Raw genomic sequence first — 16,497 nt, 5'->3', positions numbered from 1 at the left:
AATGTAATTAAGAAACTCAGGCGAAACAATCTTATAATACTAATGGTCTAGTGCAGTGCAGAATTTCAAGATTTCATTCATACTAGACTGCCTATGAAAACTTTTTATCCTTTTCAAAAATGTTCAAACTGGATTATTTAAGGTTCCTACTCCTATCGCTTCTACTTATACTTTGCTATGAATAACTGAATAAGTCATTAGCTAATTAAAAATCAGTTTCCTTATTAATAAATACTTTGAATTATGAATTCCTATATGTATGTATTTGTACTTTGAAATCATATAAAATAAGTGAAACAATGTGTAGAGGAGCTTTTGTATAAGCATAAGGAATGTGAACTTTAATTTATCTGTAAATTCAATTAGTATAATTATTTTTTCAGCAAAACATTAACTAAATCATATTTATGTACGTATGTTCAATAAATAGGTATTGGAATGTACTTCAGTTTACATTTTGAGGAGGGAATGTCAAAATTGCGACAAATGTTTTGTTTTTATTTTTGAACTGCGATAAGCATCATCGATAGTAACTTTGTTTTCCTTATGCAAACAAATGTCTTAAGTATTGTATAATTGGTGAGTAATTAAACCCTTTATTCAATTTGATATTGAGCAGAAGCTGTTCAGTTGAAGTACAAAAGATAAGAGTACATTTTTAATGGAATATGTATGTTTGTAGACACAAAGTCTAGATATAATGTTTATAGAATTGCTATGGATACGAAACACCACAGGCAAAACTCCACATTTCTAAACCAGTATCTATATTTATGTACATGGTGATATTATATGTACTTTATGTACGAATTACTCAAGTACACAATTTGCCGAAATTATTTCCCTCAAATTTGAAACTGGAAAACTGATTTTATACCCAGACGTAAGACTTTATTTTTTACAGAGATAATTATCAAAGTTAAAAGACATTTTATGTTCACAGAGGAAAAGGAACTATATATTTACACGTACATATGTTAAAAAATAGAAAACTTAGTTATTATTAACTTCTTTATAGATATCCTTTAAAAAAAAAAAAAATATTGCAGTAAAGGAAAATGTGCTATTGGTTTTATATGCCATCTCCTTTATTCTTAAGTCGCGTAAAACTAAATATTATTGTAACTGAAAACTGATTGAATATGTCTCAATAACAAAAAATAAAAAAAATTATTCTATAAGGAAGAACTTACTAAAATTTGTAAAATTAAAAAGAATGGTTTATTTAACTTATTTTGAACAGTTACAGTTTCATTGCATGAAAAATACTAATGGCAGCTTCCTCAATTGCATCGTTACTTGAGTTGCGCAAAAACTAACATTTTTTAAGTAATGGCGGAGATACTGCCCGAAATGTGTGGGCAAGTAGTTAAGTTTTAACTCAAAAAAATCACATGCTGTAAATCTTCCCAAAACTGCCATTAAATTATTAAATATTAATAAGTTTGATTATCATTTTTGATAGATAAAACGGTTCGCAGAAGTGAGTGAAGTTTTCTTTTAATTTTTCAAGTAACACTGTATTTTATTTTAAAATCACTAAAAAAAAGCTTGGATGCGACCCACACTGATAACTTTCCATTAGATCTATTCGTCTGTATTTCCAAAAGTTATACCGAATATTGATTAAACACATTTTGAGCAAGATATAAAGAAGTTAAAAGTCAATATTTTTCTGTCAAGATATTTGAGTCGAAGACAATTTTTTATCAGCTTTTAGTTATTCCAGATGTCAAAAACTTTATTCTTCGATTCATGAATTTCCTTTGGAAGTAATATCAGGTTTGGTTCGCAAAATATTCGAGATAAGGAATTCTTTTTTTTTTAAAATTTTGTTTGTATTTAAAAAAAACAGTTGGTTGCCTCGTTAGAAATTAAAGTAGACAAGTCGAAAAAAATGGATCCCCCGATTCCGTCCGATCTGTTCTGTTTTGTGCACGCTCTTAAAGCCTAAACCATTGGGTCAATTAAGTTCAAAGTAGGAAGTTAAGGTTTTGAGCAGATTCGCGTTAGGTGGTTTTTCATTTTTTAATATCAAAACTAACAGTGGCCCCAATACAATTTATTTGGTCAAAAAACGAAATATGGATTTTCTCAAAAACAAACCGATAGATTTGTTTTTAATTTTTCCTAAAATTTTATTTTTTAACTTCTTCTTTTAGTAAGAAAAATATATTTTTGTATTGGTGCGGAAAGATACCGCTCATAGAACCGTTCTTTGGTTTTTCAAAAACGGTTCAACATTTGTTTACAAAATTCAAGTGTAGAGCGTATATTTATAATCGCTAAACAAAATTGAAAAATCTTATATATAAAAAATCCACTAACGATTTTCGAAATAATGAAAATCTAGTGTTTTTTTATTTATAAAATTCCAATTTTCGAAGAAAAACTTATTTTTCAGGTAAAATTTTGAATCTAAAATCAGTTTTCTAAAAATTATTTTACTTGCATTAAATGTAACCCCCTCCCATCTCACTGTGCATGAGGTAGAAAGAGCGCATTATTTTGAAAAAAAAAAAAAAATTGATTACATTCCTATCTTTTATCCAAATTAATGCATTTGGTACATATTTATATATTTTTTATAACTATAACTATTGTAAATACCAATGATAGCTGTGTAGCGCCACTGCATCGGATTAACGAATATGATATAATATATTATTCAATCAAAATCTATTTTAATGTGTCTATGAAAAAGTATTACCTTGGTACCTTTGCATAAATGATTTTAAAGTATTATTCCTTAAGAATAAGGTTGTTTCAAACATATTTTACTTGCCTTCGCCTATATAAAAGAATTAATACTTAGTTCAAGTTAAAGAAACGGGCCAGAAAAAGTATATATATAATTTCTATTAGAATCACTCATTCAACGTATTCACATTATACCTATAAAGGTATTATGTACGACTACTGGTTACGTAGCACTTCATAACTGAAACCAAAAACGCACAAGAGCCTGACTGTAAAAACCACATGAATAGCAATTTCTTGTACCTGTTCGTATGCTTGTTTTTTTTTAACTTTAAACTTTAAACGAAAAAAATAAGCTCAACGTAATAATTCTATGTTTGCGCTGAAAACTTGTAGAAGGAACGCTATTGGATTGAAGTAAGTACCTTCTACCTATAAATAACATTCGTTCATTACCATCATAAAGATGTCTTTGTTTGTCTATCTGCTTAAAGCTGAGCACGCCAATGAACTATTCCTTATCCGTTTTAGACACCTACCTAACTACACAACCAATAGGCGATCGCTGTACAATTTATACATACATGTTTTGCCTCTTTCTTATCTTTAGATAATTTATTTTCCATCCTGGTTCTTCCAGTAATTAAATTAAAGCTATCCAAAACAAAAAACTTTGAACGAACTAGTTGAAGCACAAATTGTTTTCGTTAAGTATGCTTTCAAGTATTTTTCATTTCCGGGATGAGTTGTCCTAGGATGAGTTGTGTCTTGGGATGAAACTAGCTTACCGACAAAAATGGTGTGTATTTGACCATTTCACCTAACATAATATTTTCCGAGTATTTTATATTTTTATTATAATAAAAAGTTAAAGTTTTTCAACAAATCATAAATTAATATTCAATAAAATACAATTCCCATAGTCTACGGAAAATTCTCTTTGTTTTGACACCTCAATTATTAAAATTAGTTCCTATGAGAGCGGAAAAAGGACATGCTAACGAAATTTCTATTCAACCACTAAACAACTGCATAACAAAAATATTTTTAAGAAAAAATGGAAAATTTGTATATAAAAAAAATCAATTTTAATAAAATCCGTCTAACAAAAAAAATGAAAAATGGAGTTTTTTTGATGAATCAAATGGCATTTATAATACCCGTAGCATGATGGTTAGTGCGTTGGACTATCATGCAAGGGGTCTTGGGTTCAATCCCTGCCTGTGCCACCTTAATTTAAAAAAAATAATTTGCGCGGGTACTGCCTCGTGCGAGGAATTGACAAATCCTTCAAGAGTAATTCTTGTCATGAAAAAGTGCTTTCTCAAACTAGCCGTTCGGATTCAGCCTTAAATTGTAGGTCCCTTCCATTCCCGACAACAGTTCTCGCACACAGGAACGGTTGAGAGTTGTAAGTCACTAGGCCTGGTTCACAACGGACTGTTGCACCACCCCATTTGATTTTTGATTTGAAATGGCATTTATATCTTTGAAGACAGACTTATTTTATAGGTGTATTTTTAAATCCTATAAACTTCCTTTTTTAAACAGACTCTTTGCATAAAGGTTTAAGTTCGTGCCATCTAATCATGTATTTTATTTTTAAATGCTATAGTAAAAAACATTCCATTTTGAAAAGAAATTTTGAAGTTATTATTTGTACGACCAAATCTATTCGAAGTCGATATATCTAAAAACTTTTCATTTAGATTTCAAAGTTTTCAATTCGCAAATTGGTTTTCGATAACTTCCTGTGAAAAGGTTAAAAGTAATGAGACATAATTATACAATTTATAAAATTGGGCTAAATTTCACTTGTGGTTGAGAAGCAGGTTCTAAATTAAAAGCTGATGAATATTGTCCAAAATCTTAGCAACACCAAATTAATGTTACAAATAGTTATACAAATTGTATATTTACTAGGGCGTATACATAATTAATAATAATAATTTAATAAAATATTTAAAAAAAATGCATTTCTGAAACAAGTTTCATCTTCGGGCCTTTAAATAGACTGACACCACAACAACGCTTCCAATTCGTGCAAACTCATTTTAAAAAGCATCGTTGTGTTCAAAATACTTTTTTCGAAAATTAAGATAACTTTTTGGTTGAATGGATACGTCAGTAAAAAAACTGCAGTATTTATAAGATTTGATTAAATACCTCAAATGTGTGTTGATGCACCCCTATATATATTGGTGAAATAAAAAGCAAGCATTTCCTTAAAAACGATGCTGCTCAGGACTTTACAGTAAATACGCACTGCTATAAGCAAATACTTTTTTATTGACTTTTTCTTCACTCAATTAAACAGCTATATATGAGCAGGAGCTGTTGCTTCAAAAAAGAAAAACGGAGTAACATGTCACACAGCTCCTTCCACAATTGATTTGTTGATGGAAACGTTAAGTAACCGCAAAGTTTCCAGAGACAGACACATTATTGTCCTCCACTTGACTAATCTATGCTGAAAATCCAGAAATGATTGGCCACTTGGAGGAGAACAATCACCATGTTATTACCATTTTTAACACATAAAATGTGATATTTATGAACAACATTTGCCTTTTTTCACCCATTAAAAAGCTGGAATTGACATATATATTGGCAACAAAGTAAAGTTTTTTAACTGTGTTGCAACAGCATCAACTATCAGATCCTTCTGTAAAATATTTTGTTTGTATTGTAAGTACCTCCATTTTTTCAACCCCAAAAACATTTTTCTGTTAAGCTTCAAATATTGTTATATAATTTATCGTCAAATGTGCACCTAGAATAATTCTTTCTGCATAAGAACTAGGCTTATTATTTATTTTAATAATATAACCAAACTTACCTTATCATAATCAGACTCATTTTTTGTTTGCATTGGATTCAACAGGGACTGGTTGCAAAAATTCGTATTATTCAAATCATCATTGTGAAGCCCGTCATTGCCATTTTGGAGACTACATCTCCTCCGTGTCCGACGGAAGTTAATGCAAAACAAGATATTGCCATCCTTTTGGTCTGACAAAAAACTCGGCGCACAACCCATGACACACAGATTTAAGTTGCAATGCGGAAGAGGCGATGCTATGTATACTCCAAGAGTGATGATGCTGAGTTTCCTTGCTTGTGTCCTTTGTCACACTTTGCATCTAATTTTCATAACGATAATGATATTCCATATTTTATGAAAATTCTCTTGTTTTTTTTTTCTTTAAATTTGACGACAGAGTTTGCCGTTTTGGTCCTTGAGTTGAGCAACGAAAGTGTTTATATCTTCAAAGCCCAATACCAAACAAAATATGTATCTCGGATTTAGTTTGGCTCCTTAAATTGTCTTAATATTTTCATCCACTCTTGGATACATGGGATTTTTTAAACCAGTAATTGTGATTTTTCGGGAATAGAATTTAAGGAGCATTTTTTTTCGTTTTAAACTTGCGAAGCACTATAATTCCATAGTATTTTTTCTTATGTAAAATGTCAAAAATTGAATTATCAGATTTTTTTTCCATTCAAATTTTGCAATGTTATTGTTCACATCGATGAAAAGGATGTGTGCTTCTTGGCTGGATATTTCAGCAACGGTAACTTTCAATAAACAATTCAATCAAGGACGCATGAAGGTTCTGAAAAAGAAGAATAAGAGGGTAAAAAAGAACCAATGAATAGATGGAATGATTTCATAAGAGGATCATCGTATTTAATCTACAAACGATGGAAATGTACATAATATATGTTTGTGTATATAATATATATATTTATTTATGTATGTAAAATCTTTTCATTTTTATATGCATATTTATGGAAATGAAAAGGATGAAAACACTAATAGGGTTTGCCTGAACGTATAGATTTTCTTGAATTGAAAACCAACAACATAAAATAAATCGAGAAAGTTAATTAAAAAGCCCCACAACACAATAACAATGTACCATTTGCATATGCTCGGTTAAGTCCTTTTTTATCAGAATGCTATAGAGAAAATAATAGGTTTATATGTACGTTTCATTTAATATTTATGCAACTTCATTAATTGAGTTTTGAAATAATAACTTAACTACACTATTTGCGTGTGTTAATTTAAATATACTTACATATAGGTCAAATGAAAAAAGCTCTACTCTAGATTAAAAGTTTAAGAGTGTTGAGGAGCTAATGTAAAAGTTTAGGAAGGCTGATCAGAACACAATAGAGTAGCTTTTTTGATGATGTTATATACTATTGGAATTAAATTTTGCAAGACTCAAAGGTTATTCCAAAAGAAAACGTTTAAAAATAAAAATACTGCATTTTGAAATAAAAAACTGAAAAATATTAATGTCAAAGTTCTTCTTTAAAACTAAGCCAGGATAACAGAGAAACAATTGAGTGAAATATAATTAACAGAAATAGTTTTCGATTTTCAGTATTCAGACTCTTAACCCTTCAAGATGCTGGTTAACCTATTCAATTCATTGTAACTTTTTGAACCATTGTTGTGATTTTGGGGAATTCTCCATGAAGGGATATCTATGTTAATTAAATTTCAAGCTTTTCAAAAAACAATGCGCAGCCGAACAATAAGTTGTGGCCCCAGACTGCTACAAAGTAGATATCACGACCCTCCAGGAAATGCGATGGGATGGGCCATACAAAAGAGGATGCAAAACTGAAATATTTACTAACGTTACTGCTACCGACAAAACTAACAACGCTTATTTGAATGCGGCTTTTTCATTGGAGTTAGACTTAGGCCACAAGTCTTAAAACATAGGAGTTTTAACAAGCTCTTGGTCAAATCATATGAGCAGTGTGCTGGTTGAAATATTAAAATTGATTTTAATGCCAAGCTAGGAATTAAAGACTTCTTTGGTGGAGTGACATTGCCTGCACGACAAAACTTCCGATAATGGCTTCAGGCTCATCGCTATTGCTGCGGGCGAAACGTAGCCAGTACACATTTTCCACACCTCAACATCCACAAAGGAACTTGGAGTTCTCCAGACCAATCTTTAACCAGTGGCAACATTGCCAGGTGGCAATCAGAGAAGCCGCCTTTGGCATACTGGGTTTTAAGCAGCCACCTAAAAGAAACTATCGGTTTGATGAGGAATATCGCTGCACGAGCTTTCTCAGAAGGAAAAAGGGAGAGCATGATGCTTAATGCATTAATGCTTATAGTGAATCAAGAGTCATTATAAACATATAGATCGACCTCAACTTTACCCCTCACATTACAATTACGTATTTTTTACAAAAATCAAAACTCTTCAAATCGACTGCCCAGTCAAAAAAAAGCTGTTTCCAACTGCAACTTTAAATTAGATTCTATATTGTTATATCGTTCATCATTGTTTTACATCACGATTCAATTTAAAAAACTAACAATTAAATTTCATTTCAGAATGGAACGTTGAAGGAATTAAAAGTAATGCCACGGGTACTACGTGTGCTGTGGTAAGAACAGTTAAAAAATCACAGTCACGAGGCCGCAAGTTTCTAGAAGACGCATAAATAAGAAACATAGATACAATATTCAAATTCAAGACATTAAAAACAAAAAGTATTGAGTTTAATTTTCTTCTCTGAGCAAGAGGTTTTAGATCAAATAAAATACACCTCGTCTCAAAAGATAGAACATTTGAATAACCAAATATTTTTCTATACGAAAAATGCTAGACGCGGTAAAGGAACTCCATATAACACTACAATATTCTAAAAGTGGTCGGGTCTTCCAAATCTTTTGAATTTCGAAAAACAAACCCTAGCATAGAGCCGCATGGTCTATGTGATTTGAGAAATTCATTTCAGAATCGAAGATTACGCCTAGATCCTTATGGCTATCAGGTCTTTGAAAAATGTCGTTTTCAAGTTTATAATTATAATATAATGGAATGTAATTTCTAGAAAATATCACAAAGCTACATTTCTTATTGTTTAAATATAGCCCATTGTCCATATTACACCATTTAATTAAGTTATTTAAATCAATTTGAAGTTTTCTTGCATCATTAAGTGAATTTGTGGAACTGAATATTTTCAAATCGTCAGCAACAAGTAGAAATTTGGAAAAGGTAAGATGTAATGATAAGTCGTTAATAAAAATGATAAAAAGAAGTGGTCCAAGGAGACTACCTTGAAGAACACCCGACAAATTTATGATTTCTTTAGAAAAGGCATTATTAATTTTTACAACCTGTTTTCTACTTACTAAATAGCTCTTCATCCACATTAGGAGCTGAGAGTGAAATCCATATATTTCTAACATTTTTTAACAGATCACTATGTTGAACGATGTCGAAAGACTTTGAAAAATCATTGTAAATAGTGTCGACTTGAGAACGCATTCCCATCTGTAAATACAAAAATTTGAAAATATTGATAAATTTGTAGTAGCCCTCTACCTTTTAAGAAAAAATTTTGGTAAGCTGAAAAATTATGGTGAATAAGATAATACAATTTGTTTTTTACTACAGCTTCAAAAACCTTAAGAATTAACTGCAGTTTTGCAATTGGTCTGTAATTTTCAATCGAACTTTTTGTACCTGATTTATGAAGGGGAGTTATTATAGAGTATTTCCATTCATATAAGAACTCATCATTACTTAAAGAAAGGTTAAACATTATACAAAGTGGTGAAGCAAGTATATTAGCAGAAGTTTTCAAAAGAATTGGTGGAATATTATCTGGTGAAATAGAAAGACTTTTTTCAAGAAATAAAAGTACTTGTAAGACATTGTCTACAGATAATTGTAAATTACCAAGATCAACCATAGGATCTGAATTTATTGTGTTAGCATAGTCTAATTTAAGATTATTAAAATAAGATTGAAAAAACGACTCGAAGTTATTGCAAATTATATTAATATCATCGGACAACAAATTATTTCAAGTCATGCTAGATGGAACCCCAGTTAATTTTTCTGTTCGTGTTAATAAATGACCAAAAACTCTTAGGGTTATTCTTAATATTCGATTCAAGAGAAGATATGTATCGAAAGCAAGAACAAATTACTCTTTATATATTAACGGTAATAATTATTAATTTCCCAAACTAATATAGCGATTAAATTAATTTGAATTTAAAATGCTTTCTTATTTTTAATTTAAAAAAATGGTAAAAATGCACATTTTATTATATTAGATATATGTTTTAATTTGATCATAACTTGATTAAAATAAATAATAAACTAAAAACTTCAAAATCATTATAGAACTACTTTTATTGTATCACTAGTTTTGAAATAATTTAATAATATTGTTGTAGGAGTCTTTCAACCGAAGTCGAAACGGCATTTTACAACCCCCAAAAAAAGCCTTTCTTATGAACAACATTTATCTTAGAGTGTTTTGGATTATTTTTTTCTATTCGAGAAGTATAAAATCCTATCATCAACGTATATTTTTAACAATTCAAAGAAGGGTAAGTTAAGTTTAGTTCAAAACTTAATTAAACTTATTTAAAGCGTATACACATAGCATTTATTTTATTTGCAACCAAAAAGGCAAAAATGAAAATATCATGCCATCAGCGTATCCGATTTTAAAGACTGTTTTTTTTTTTTAAGCCGCGTTGTTTAGAGAATAAATAAAAGGCATATAATTTCCAAAAATTTAGGTTAATTATAAATTTAAGGGCTTGTCATTATGTTTTAAAAATTATTTCAAGCAAGTGGCAGCCGCGGCTGGCTTGAATAAATTCCAGCAAAAGATCTTGGAGACCACAGACTCACTACGGGAGTTATCGCTTTAATCAAAATTATCCTTAAAAAAATTTAATATCTCGTTTATTCATCATGACTCTATAGCGTTTTCCCATGACTGTAACATTATGACCGACTACAATTTTGAAAAAAAAAATGTAGACCAATGGTTCCATATGCCAATAGAGAACACCAAAGAGTTAAACTCCAAAAATCGGTAGTGACGTGTTTGATATTCTGTCAGACCAACTCGGCAAAAAGTATTGCCAGATTGAAAACCACACGTGTAACAAAACACCCGTTAGATTGATGAAAAACTATGTCTTCCTGTTTTCATGGGATGAAAGCATGAAACTAGTTTAGTTCTCTCTTCATTTCAAGGATTACACAAAGGTACACAATAATTTGTTTGTCATGAAAAGGAGCAAACTCCGGAGCACAGGAAATAGTTGGTTTTGCAAGACGAGCAAATGTGTTTTGTGCGAGTAAAGAACAAAGAAAAATGCAAATTTATTTAAACCGCTTTTCACAGTTTTTCAAATTTGCATATGGTAAATATAATGTGTTGAACTTTTTCCGGTGGAGTTTGTTTTTTTTTTTAAGTCAGATTGTTCATTTTAAAGAGAAATAAAAATAAACATACGAAGGAAAACGTTTTTCTAACTTTTCCGAAAGCCTCTTTAACACACAACTTTATTTATTTATGATGACTATGCTTTATGTGAACCGCAATGAAACTAAATTTAAAACTTTTAATAACTATTCTTGTATAAATCAGTACTATGATGTCTGATATATTTTACTAGGAAAGTTGTTGGTACTTTTCTACAACCTCCTCGTAGAAAATTGACTTAAAACGAAAATAAAGTTTTGTTGTTTTTCTAAGAAGTAAACAAAACATTATTCTGTTGGAAATAATTTATTTCATAATTTCCATGAATTGTTAAAGTTTAAATTTATTTGAAATTTGTAATCGTGTGTTTTATTTTCCAACCACTTTAAGTCTTTGACCAATGTAAAAAATATATCTAAGACTTAAAAAATATTAGGTTTAGGAGTTTTATGATTAAAATTCAACTTCAATTTATAGAATGTAACAAAAAGATTAGTTTGTCTTTGTTTCATGTTTTCTTTATGAAAGTACCTTAACTTAAATACGTACAAAGCAAATCAATCTTTTTTTGGAGATACTGAAGCAGATTTCAGTTTACTACTTTAATTCATATTCAATCGAGTTTAACTTCCTCCGAAATATATTTCTTATACATTGTATAAAATTGGCTAGGTGCGACCTTCGTTAATGACTTCCCTTTGATGCCCGATACAAATGTTCCATAGTTGATTTGTATTTTCACGGAGTATGCAATACACAAATTAAGTTTTAGAAATTTTCTGTCATGATGTATTCGAGAAGTTAAATTAATATAGTAGTATTTATGGTGGAACTCTGATTTACAAGAAAGACTTTCTTGAAATGTATAAAAACTCAATAACAACAATTTTGACGCCAGTTTAAAGTTTTGATCATAATATCAATAAAATATTTCTAAAAGTCATGCAAAACACTAAATACTATGGACTCTTATTAATAAACAATACATGCTATTACCCAAATGCATATTAAAGTCGACTCTTAACAATAAAGCATTTGTAGTTTGAAATATTTTGTTTTAATGTAATCCTTACAATGCTAATTATTCCTAAATTTTAAAGTCCACTTTTAATTTGATTATTATAAGCAGGGTCGGATTTAGAGCTCCAGAGACCTTGGGGCAATAAAGGAGCGGATGTCCCCTCGGCCCAAATTATTTTCAAAATAGAGCAAACTATTTTTTTTTCACTCGAGTCTTTCAATAAATAATTTATTGTGAAACCAAGTAGATTCCATTAGTATTGAACAAACACATATAAATATTAAGGGAAAAAAGAATTATATAAAATTTAATTTGAGGGTTAATGACGGAAGCTTTCGAGCTTTTTTCGCCGAAAAATCGTTGATGATTTTGTTGAAATCCAATACTCGGAGTAAATCGCTTTCAATACTCAGGAGAGAAAGCTCGATAAACGGGTTTGTCCCATAGTGGTTCGAGGCCTATTTGGTATAATTTTCATTTTTAAAAATGAAAAACAAATACAGTCCCAATGCAATTTCGAGGTTTGGGCTCTGTAATTTTGATTTTCGAGAATTTGGTAGTAAAATAGTTCCGGCGATTGATCCGTTCTTTGGTTCTTTTCCTTTTTGTATGAGTCAACCAAAGACACAAATTGAACCAACTCATTACCAAGACTAGGCTCTAAATCATCCGGATACACTTTCACCAATGTTTCTGCTGCAGCGTGCAAATTTGTATCATCCATCTTCTCGATGTGATTAAGAAATCCAAATCTCGAACGTACAGCTTCATAGGCATGCAATCTTTCAGTAATAGAAAAGGATAGCTGGTCAATCACTGGGATGAAGGCGGATACTTTGTATTTTTCCTTCTCCGATAATGTCTCAATTAGAATTCGGTGCCGCTCTGTACTGCCTGTGAAACACTTGTACAAATTCTGCACGAAATTAAAGAATTGGATGTACTTCCTATCAGGGCCATTTGAGATTTTGATATTTCATTGATTGAATGATTGGAGTGAACAAATATAAATCAATAGTTTCTGTTATTTAAAGTTAATATAGTTAAATAATCATAAATTTACAAAGTACTGTAGGTAAAGGTAAAAGAGCAAAGAAAATTCATATCAAATTAAAAGATGTTTACTAGGTGGAATTTGGAACAACATTTTTCGAAGTCTCTATTGTGGGGGCTCCCGTTTGAGAAAGCCCGGGCCGCCCGGTTGCCTTCCCCTCAACCAGGCCCTGATTAGAAGGGACCCAATTACATTATTGATTTTTGAGCTATTTCAATAAAAAATAAAATTTCACCTGTTTTTAATAGTATTCCTTTGAGGTTTGTTTAAAGTTTACCAACTGTTTGAAACAATTTCGCAACACTTTAAACAATTTATTGTTAAGGGTACCTATAACAAAATCCATTAGTTAGCAACTTTCTAAATATTAACCAATTAACTAAGGCGGGTCAAACATTTTAAACCTTTCTTTTCGTTTTGCTAACTAGTAGATTGATAATTGCTTTTTATAAAAAAATAACAAGCATTCAAAAATTTCTGAATAAAATGCACGACAGGGTCGCACGAACTTGCTCCTGTATGCAAAGAGTCTGTTTAAAAAAGTACCTACATAAGATTTTAACGTATACCTGTAAAATAAGTTTGTCTTCAAAGAATAAATGCCATTTAATTGTAAAAAAAATGTTCCTTTTTTTGTTTGAAAATCGTTATACCGTTTTTATTTAAATAACTTTGTATGCATATATATGTTAATAGAAAAGGTTTGTGTATTCGAATGAATGAATACACACCATTTTTTGTCGGTAAGCTAGTTTCATCTCAAGACACAACTCAAAATACTTGTAAGCATATTTAACGAAAACCATTGTATGTGTATTATACTAGTTCGTTTAAAGCTTTTTCCTTTGGATAGCTTTATTTATTTTCATATTAGAAGAACAAGGATGGAAAACAAACTATCTGAAGATAAAAAAGAGAAAGAACATGTATGTTTAAAATGTAAAGCGATCGCTTATTGGTTGTGTAGTTAGGAAGGTGTCTAAAACGAATAAAGAATAGCTCATTGGCATGCTCAGCTTTATGCAGATAGATTGATAAAGACATGTTTATGATGATAATGAAGAAATGTTATTGGTATGTAGAAGGTACTTACTACAATCCAATCACATTCCTACTTTAATACAATTTTTCAGCGCACACTGGAGTTATTATGTTGAGCTTATTTTTTTCGTTTAAAGTTAAGAAAAAAGCAAGCATACGAACAGGTGCAAGAAATTGCTTTTCATGATTTGTTTACGTCAGGTAAGGTAGGGTTAGGTTAAAATGGCTGCAGATTCAGAATATACATACTTAGGCCAAAAGAAAAGGCCCATTGTGATTCTACATGATTATAGAGAATTACTTCCTACTAGTCGAACCATTTTGAGCTTTTTATAAAGCAAAGAAGATATTTGATATCCTTTCTAGCTAGTTCACTGGGATTACCAAAAGAGTAGTCTCCTAGATGAAGTTTGCATCTAAGTGAAAGATTCTGAGCAAATCCCGAGAAGGTGAGAGATTGTTACCTTTTCTTCCTCGCCCATACAGCTCCTGTAGAAGTCATTTGAGGCTACACCAAGTGGTATTGCGTGTCTGCCTATAAGATAGTGTCGCGTAAGGACATCTATTAGGGAGCTAATATGAAGTCTGCTTTGAGATAACAAGTTTTTAGAGCGAACAAAAGCTGTTTATTTTAGCAGAAGTCTACATGTAGCTATTGGTATACTTATCTTCTAACTTTCAGGTGAAATATGTATGACGGTTCCATTTTTAGAGAGTTCATCGGCTCTTAAATTTCCCGTGATGTCTCCGTGGCCCGGCAACCAACAGTCATGCTCTTGTGCGTTTTGGATTTTGGTTATAAAGTGACACGTAAGCAGTATTTGTAAAGGTTGTACGTAATACCAATATAGGTATAATGTGTGTACGTTGAAAAAGTGACTGTAATAGAAATAAATATACTCTTTCTGGACCGTTTCTTCAACTTTTGCTAAGTATTTATTCTTTTACAAAGCTTTTACAAGCTTGAACTCAATCGACCCAATGGTTTTGGCTGTATGAGCGTGGACAGACAGACAGGACAGACGGACGGAATCGCGGAACCTACTTTTTTCGACTTCTTTACCATCGTTATATCATGTTTGATTTAAATCTCGAGTTCAAAATTTTGCGCGTATGCAAAACTTGCCATATAGTTCCTAAATGCCGCAAGTAAAAATGACAATTATTAAAAATAAATAAATCAATTCCCCACTTTTGACTAGACCATTCCATCCATTAGAATAATTTTATTTATGTAATATGGATTTAGCAAATTACTAATTATCTTTTAAGCATAGAAAATTTCTAAATATGATTTAAAAATTTTAACAAATAAATTTAGTGCTAATGTTTTTAATAAGTAAATAAGTTCGAAGAGAAAATCAAATTGTCAACGCACACACAGACATCTCTCTAAAAGCTTTAATTAAGTTTCTGTGGACATTGAAACGTCGAGAAAAATTTTCAATTCTGCAAAATTTACCAAGTAAAATAACTCCAACCTTCCAACAAAACACATTCTTGTCTTTTTATCGAAATTGGTAGGAAATATATGTATTTACTAGTTTACTTAAGTTCGGTATTATTCCAATTTGAGACAAACTTTGAATACTTGCTGAAACATAAATATTACTTAATTTCGAAATAAAAAGAATATATTATTCCTCATGCATGACAGTTCAACACCTCTATCAGTTCAATTTAACAAGAAGTTGTTTTCAATCCAGGAGTTCTGGCGAGTTATTTTTTATATTTGACTTATGAATAATTCCAGTTTTCGTCCTCGAGCTCCAAATGTGCTACAACTGAAATGGGTATTAATTTATTTATTATTATTATTTATATCACTTCCTATTGTTTATAATATGATATTTCGTTTTAAGAGCGTGTGAAATATATACAATCAACAAAAAAGAAACTTCGCTTTAGCATACTATTAAAGCACGCATTGTATTAACACCACCGGTAACAATATACTTTGTGTAATTTACTTGTTTATAACTCAGCCTATAGAAGATGACAACAAAAAAGTCTAGTTCAAAGACATAACTTCTATGTTATATGTTGTTAGCACTCAACTTTGCCATCGTCTGAATTTGACTTTGAAAAACTTGCCTTTCCAACAGGCAATTTAAATCACAATTCATGAAGCTCTTTGAAAGAAAATGAGTGTCCTGTTCCCTGAATATCCCTTTTTTGAATGACAATCACAGAATGTTTCGTTTAACATTTAAGGTCAAACTTATTATGTATTGTATGTAAAATAAAAACACATTTAAGATATCGTTTTTAATGAATGTGTCTCGAACAGGTAGTCTAACCAAGTCGTCACTTCAGTTTGACTTAATTTATACGATGATTAAATTATTATAACGTTACTAAATGTGTTTATTTTTTGGCTTAGGCGTACTCC

General features: G+C 30.7%; 1 protein-coding gene across 2 annotated transcripts in view; it reads right to left on the bottom strand.

Annotated features, from left to right (window-relative positions):
* The window catches only part of LOC129952887 (high affinity cAMP-specific and IBMX-insensitive 3',5'-cyclic phosphodiesterase 8), a 169,790-nt gene that overhangs the window by 111,960 nt on the left and 41,333 nt on the right, over positions 1-16,497 (bottom strand). For both annotated transcript variants that reach the window (XM_056065822.1, XM_056065818.1), the window contains exon 2: positions 5,540-6,320. In XM_056065822.1, the coding sequence (XP_055921797.1) occupies positions 5,540-5,740 (201 nt within the window). In that variant the 5' untranslated portion in view covers positions 5,741-6,320. The remainder of the gene's footprint in view (positions 1-5,539; positions 6,321-16,497) is intronic.

The sequence above is a fragment of the Eupeodes corollae genome, chromosome 3 (genome assembly GCF_945859685.1).
Source record: "Eupeodes corollae chromosome 3, idEupCoro1.1, whole genome shotgun sequence".
Lineage (NCBI taxonomy): Eukaryota > Metazoa > Arthropoda > Insecta > Diptera > Syrphidae > Eupeodes > Eupeodes corollae.
Note: the sequence above shows the minus strand (reverse complement) of the source record. Positions and strands in the feature narration are given on the sequence as shown.